Source organism: Lithobates pipiens, unplaced genomic scaffold (assembly GCF_037356315.1).
Source record: "Lithobates pipiens isolate NorthernLeopardFrog02 unplaced genomic scaffold, aLitPip1_a1.2 Scaffold_3, whole genome shotgun sequence".
NCBI lineage: Eukaryota > Metazoa > Chordata > Amphibia > Anura > Ranidae > Lithobates > Lithobates pipiens.
In genome coordinates, this window is record NW_027507790.1 from 8,737,740 (window position 1) to 8,743,739 (window position 6,000).

Genomic DNA, 6,000 nt, shown 5'->3' on the forward strand with positions numbered 1-6,000 from the left:
TGATACTGTGTGAAACATGTCTGCCTTGATCGTCGTTTTCCTGTGGTATCACTTGGATGGATTAATAAAGGACTCATATTTATCATCTTGAAGTACAGCCTCCTTTTTAACATAAGTTAGGTGGGTTCCACCCGCAGTCCCAGACCTGCAGCTCTCCCCACCCCGCCTGCTGCGCGGATGACTGCATCAGTTGGAATTGTGACTGGAGAACTCGCACAGCTGATAAGTGCCTCTACCCTGCCATATGGTCACTGGTAAAAATTGAGCTAGCGCTTCTCTTTAATTCCTGAATCAATTAAAAAAGGGATATTTTCAATGTTATTTTATAGTAGGAAGAGCCTTAATTCCAATACATTGGAAGTCCCAAATAATACCAAGAATATGAGACTGGGTAGTAGAGATGAACCATATAATGCGGATGGTATATCAAATTATGGTGAATGTTACGTCTGGGCCCCCTGGGTGGAGTTGCTAGAGTCTACTGGGATGTTCTCTTTTCTGTAACTGTTGGGATTCTGTCCAATGCTATATTTTTATTTTTTATTTTTTTTGTTTTGGTGTGTGAGCTGTTTGTTTGTTTTTTTTGTTTGGTGGTATATGTTTACGTCTATTTTTTTTTTTTTTTTTTGTGTGTGTGTGTGTGTGTGTGCATACATCTATATAAAAATTAGCATTGATAGCGAATATGTCGGCACATTATATTGGGAAAATGTAAGTGGGAATGGGAAATATAAAACTTGGCTAGTTTAAGGATATTTAGGCCATGGCCACTAAGTAGAATTATTCCCTTTCCTTTCTATTCCTCTTTGTATTATTGTACAATGCCATTCTTTTCAATAAAAATATATTAGAACGATGTAAAGAGGGACTGTGATGTGTTTTAGTGCAAATATGAGGTTCGGAACTCTGCCTAAAGAACATTTTACTGACTGGACCTCCAGTAAATTTTAATTCATGACCCCTAGAACAGAGAATGACTAAAGCTCCTCATTTTTTATTTATTTTTTCTCCTGTTTTATGTCATGCTGGGGAGATTTCCCTTCTCATCCTGTCCTGGAGTCATAACAGTAATTAATTAAAATAATTTCCTCTAAATGGCTCATGAGTAGTCGTTATTTGTATGCTAAGGTATGCACAGCACATTATGGCACTTTAACTTTACAAGTGTGCAATGCAGGATCTATTCTCTCTGCTGCAGCTACTACTTCTAGGTTCCCAGGCATCCTCTTTAGACATTGGGCATCTACTGTTGATTCAACTCCTGAGCATGCCGGGACAGGATATAATTTTCATGTTTCTTCTGCCACAAATCCCAACCTTTGTAGGATTTTTTATTTATTTAGAGATTAGTTCCACTTTAATGTATAACCATGATTATGATTAGTGATGCTATGACATATTGCATTTCTTGGTGAAATAGTTTAGTCTTGTGTAGGGACTCCTAAAGGAGATGCCCATTGAAAGTATTTCATTTAAAGCAAATGCTGTTCTTTGCTTGTACGAAATATTATAACCGATTATCATGCTTTTCAGGCACCACATGAATTCTTCTTCATTCTCTTCTGGTTGCCAGTGTTGCAATATATGGATGCATACCCAAAAATGTGCATAATTAAAGCATTAACATGTAAAATTTTCTGTTTATTTTTGGTTCTATGCTCATCACTGCATTACTGTCCTTTTCACAGCTGTGTGCATTGTTCCATAGACATCAATTCACCTGTGTTTAGATCAGTAAAAAATGTGCCTTTTTTTTTATTTTTATTTTTTTATTTTTTTTTTCTCCTGTGTTCAAGAGAACTTATACAGCAATGAGAACAGAGCCATACAATTATTTTTTTGCACATGTGTGTGTATTTTGCAGTTATGACAACTAGAAGAGGCTGAGGTGGGATTTATGTCAACATCAGTAAATTAGTACATCCATGTGCAAGAGTCCTACAGAGCAGTTAAGCCATCCTTGTCATATACTAATGTAATTCTCTTACCTTCTAGCCAGGAACAATGATTGAATGGGGAAATAACTGGTGAGTTACATGTGTGTGTGTGTGTGTGTGTGTGTGTGTGTGTCTATATCTATCTATCTAATCTATCTAATCTATCTATATCATTTTGTATGCCTCCTCACAGGGTATTTGCTTTTTTTAAAGACCACTTTATTTTCTTTTTAGAAGTACAATGTTAGTTCATTTTATTTGGGGTGAACTATTTTTTATAAATTAAAAGGTATAAGAAAAATGTTGAACTAATGTAAGTCGTAGCCCTTGTACACACAGTCAGACATTCCGACAACAAAATCCGTCGGATTTTGTCCGAAACTGGTGTTGCATACACACGGTCTGACAAAGTTGTCGGAAAATCCGATCGTTCGTAACATGACGTTATTTTGTTACGACGGGACTACGTTCAGGCTAGTAGCCAATAGCTTTGGTCTAGGAATTTGATCTGAGCATGCGTAGCACTTTGTCCAATTGGAATTCTCTACAAACGATAGGACCATGTTGTTGGAAAATTTTATAGCCCAGCTCTAAAACTTTGTCGGTTGGATATTCCGACGGAAACAGTCCAATGGAGCCCACACACGGTTGGATTATCCGACAACACAGTCCGATCGGACATTTTCCGTCGGAATGTCCGACCGTGTGTACAAGGGCTAATAGAGGAAGTAAACTCTCCCACTCTGGTGCTTTTCATTTAGTCCATTATGATAAGTAATTATCAGAGTATAGCCACTGAAATCCAGCCCAAATTGCATATTACTTACTGTTTAAAGAAACTTTAAAAAAAACTTGTTTCCAGGGGTTAGGCTTCGCCATCTTGACTATTGTTTTGAGTCCACAGTGGAGTGTATTTCCGCCCTTGCATTGAGCACTTCTTGTACTGTTAACCAAGCCTCCTTCTTCTCAATCCAACATTTCTATGGCAACCCTGCTTCCCTGTTCATAGCTGACTTGTTTTATTTCATAGTATTTACTTATGCTGATTACCTAGTGTTTGCCTGTGTGAGTCCTATCCGATTCAGCTGATAAGACTGCAGTACTGCTGTCCCATTCCCTGGTTTACACTGTATGTTATGTCACATGGTGTGTAGAAGGAAGCGCTGAGTGATTAGCAGCCTGCTGGGAGTTCAGTGTTGTGCCAGAAAGTCCTGATAACGGATAGATAAGGCATAGAGAGTGTGCTGTAAATCGGGGGAGATCTGGGCATGCTCAGTGACGTTTTTCTAAATAACAAAGGATTACAACAATACTAAGCAAGTAAGGAGATATCTACAAGCAGTGTTCTTTCGGGTTTTTAATGCTGATTTACATGGGGCAGAGTTGTGGGGGAGGGTTTACAACCACTTTAAAATTAGCTTGAGTTATTAAAGCAGAAGTACAGCCAGAGCTTGTTTGGCTGTACGTCTCCTATGGATCACAGGAGTGCAGTTAGTTTTGCACTCCTGTGACCTGTTTTTAGCAGAGATGAAGTCTCAGGGCTGAAGTCCGCTCTCTGACGTCACAGAAGTCATTCTAGGCTCTGCGTCATTGACACCCAGCTTGGCCTCTCAGCAAGCAGCTGAGAGCCTGAGCCAGCCGCCCCTGCCCCCTCCACAGCCCAGCGTTCCATTGAGAGAGGAGGGGGCAGAGCAGAGAGCTGTGAGAACCAATTGAGTTGTGTTTGATCGCCCGGCTCTCTGTGTAGCGACAACGGGGGACAGATGCAGTATCAATGCTGCTTCCACCTAGGTAAGTATGAATTTAAAACAAAAATCTTTTAATTGGCAGCCTCTCAACTTTTTAAGTACTGCTCATGTCTCAGACATAATAATCATGGTAGGGCTTCCCTATGTATAGCACACAGTAAATGAGCATAGGTTGTAGATGTACTAGTGATAAAAGAATCTAGAGTACTTGACGTATTTGATACCCAGAGTGGGTCATTCTTTAATACCCCTCCAGCTATATCTGCCAGGTTTTAGCAGTGGTCATAAACTGAATAATGGTAAAAGGAAAAAAAAAGAAACCGTGAACATTATAGTGCTCCCTTTTTACATGGTTAAGGGCCCCCTTGGATTGGTGATCATTATAGTGCTTCTTTACATTGGTGATGAGGGGAAAAAGGGCCTGTTGGTAGGCTAGGCAGTTTGAAAACATCATTGATCGTATACAAGAGCAGTCAATAGAAATACAGGTAATCCAGTACAATATTACCCAGAGATTTTATGTATGAGCCAAATTTTTTTTAATGTTATTACTTCAAAAAAGGCATTGTTATGGATTATGTTACTTTTTAAAATTCTGTGCATTGGTTGGTTTAATTAAAATACACATTTTGATTCCCAAATCCTTAAACTGGTATTTAAACCCAAAAGCGAGCATTTATTATATTGCAGAGTACCAATTATTTGTAGCACTGGCTCCTGACGAGCAGACTCTATATTTTTCAAAGTAAAATTTTCCTAAAACCACAGTTTGGGTTTTGGGGCTAATTTTCAAAATTTCTGGTTCAGTACCAGTCCAGCTGGGTTGCATTGAGTTCTCCTTGGTCACAGGTGTCGCTGTCACTGCCGACAAGGTTAGAAGCGCAGTCTAGCTAGGTGTATTGAATGCCACTGTTCTTTCGGAACCATCCCAGTGGGAGTGTTCTCCTGCTGTGCATTCTGGGAGGTGGTATTTAAAGTACCGACATCCCGTGCTATGGGGTCGGAGATTATTTTGTATCTGTTGGGTTCTGGTCCTCCTGACCAGCCCCAATGGCCCTCCTGGCCTGGGGTGTGGAACCATGCATTTCAAGTCTTGGGGCTGGCTAGCCCAAGGCAATGCAGCTGCAGGGACAGGTCTGAATGGATCTCTGGGCCTATTGATCCAAAGGTGGCCCAGTGCCATCTCATCTACGGGAGAGGCCCAGCAACTCGAGAAACCCCAGGGGAGGACTCTTCAGGAGAAGCCCATGCGCAAAGGCTGGCTTCTCTGAAGGAGCCTGGAGGCTCATTTGAAGGACACTACATGAATTTACACTCATGGTATTGCCGGATCGGCTGAGAGATACTGGTACCATATGATAGCTCTTTAAAATTTATCTATGTCCCTCAGTTACGCTCAAGTCTGTGGCAGAGACTTTACTTAACACCCTACCCGCTAGTGAGAGGAGGTCTATCTGGGGGTTGTAAAATCAAGCTCTAATGCAGGTGGTGTGTTTACTGGTCAGATCAGCAGATGAAAATGGAGGGGGAAAAAACCCCAAACCACATGAAATGATTGGTAAGCTGCAATATATTATATATTTTGGGTTGAATACAACTTAAACTAGGTAAAAAGTTGTAAGACCATTGCTTGCTGACAGTTAACTGAAACATTGTAAATACACTGAAGGGTAAGCAAATGTCTGCTTGTGTTTGTGTGTCATTAGTTGCTACAGAGGTCACTCATGTCTGAATTACTATTCCAGATAATTTTCTCTTTACCTACTTTAGGGCTCGTGCTATAAAGTACCGCCAGGAGAATCAGGAGGCTGTTGGAGGATTTTTTTCTCAGATTGGAGAGTTATACGTGGTGCACCACCTTTGGGGTAAATCTAGTAAAACACTGTAGGCAAAATTTGTATTGATGGGAAATTTTTGTTCTTATAAAATGCATTTTTTTGTTGAGGTTATGTGATACAGCATGCCCCTCATGACCCTGCCTTTAGGAAGATGGGCTTTTTTTCTTTTTTTGTCCATTAAGTGTTACAACATTTCATAGACTGTTATCCTGTAATTTACAGAAGAAATGCACTGGCAACAACAAAACTGTTAGCCAACACAGGCTAACCCTGTCTATTACCATTATGCCCCAGGACAATGAACATATGTTCTTCAGCTCTACTCTGCTGTTGATTTGGAAGATTTTCTACTATCAGCAGCTTCCAGGGTTGTCAACCTTCTGTATATTTAATGGACCATTTGTAAAAAAAAAAATTTTGACTTTATTATTTATTTTTTTCCCTTTACAACTTTTTGCTGGCATCTCTGCCAAAAGA

At 40.0% G+C, this 6,000-nt stretch overlaps 1 protein-coding gene across 1 annotated transcript in view; it reads left to right on the top strand.

Annotated features, from left to right (window-relative positions):
* NIPSNAP1 (nipsnap homolog 1) overlaps positions 1-6,000 on the top strand; it is a gene marked incomplete in the record, with an annotated part of 54,523 nt that overhangs the window by 47,220 nt on the left and 1,303 nt on the right. Inside the window, 2 exon segments of the mRNA XM_077461225.1 lie at positions 1,996-2,027; positions 5,456-5,550. Coding sequence (XP_077317351.1) covers positions 1,996-2,027; positions 5,456-5,550 — 127 coding nt within the window.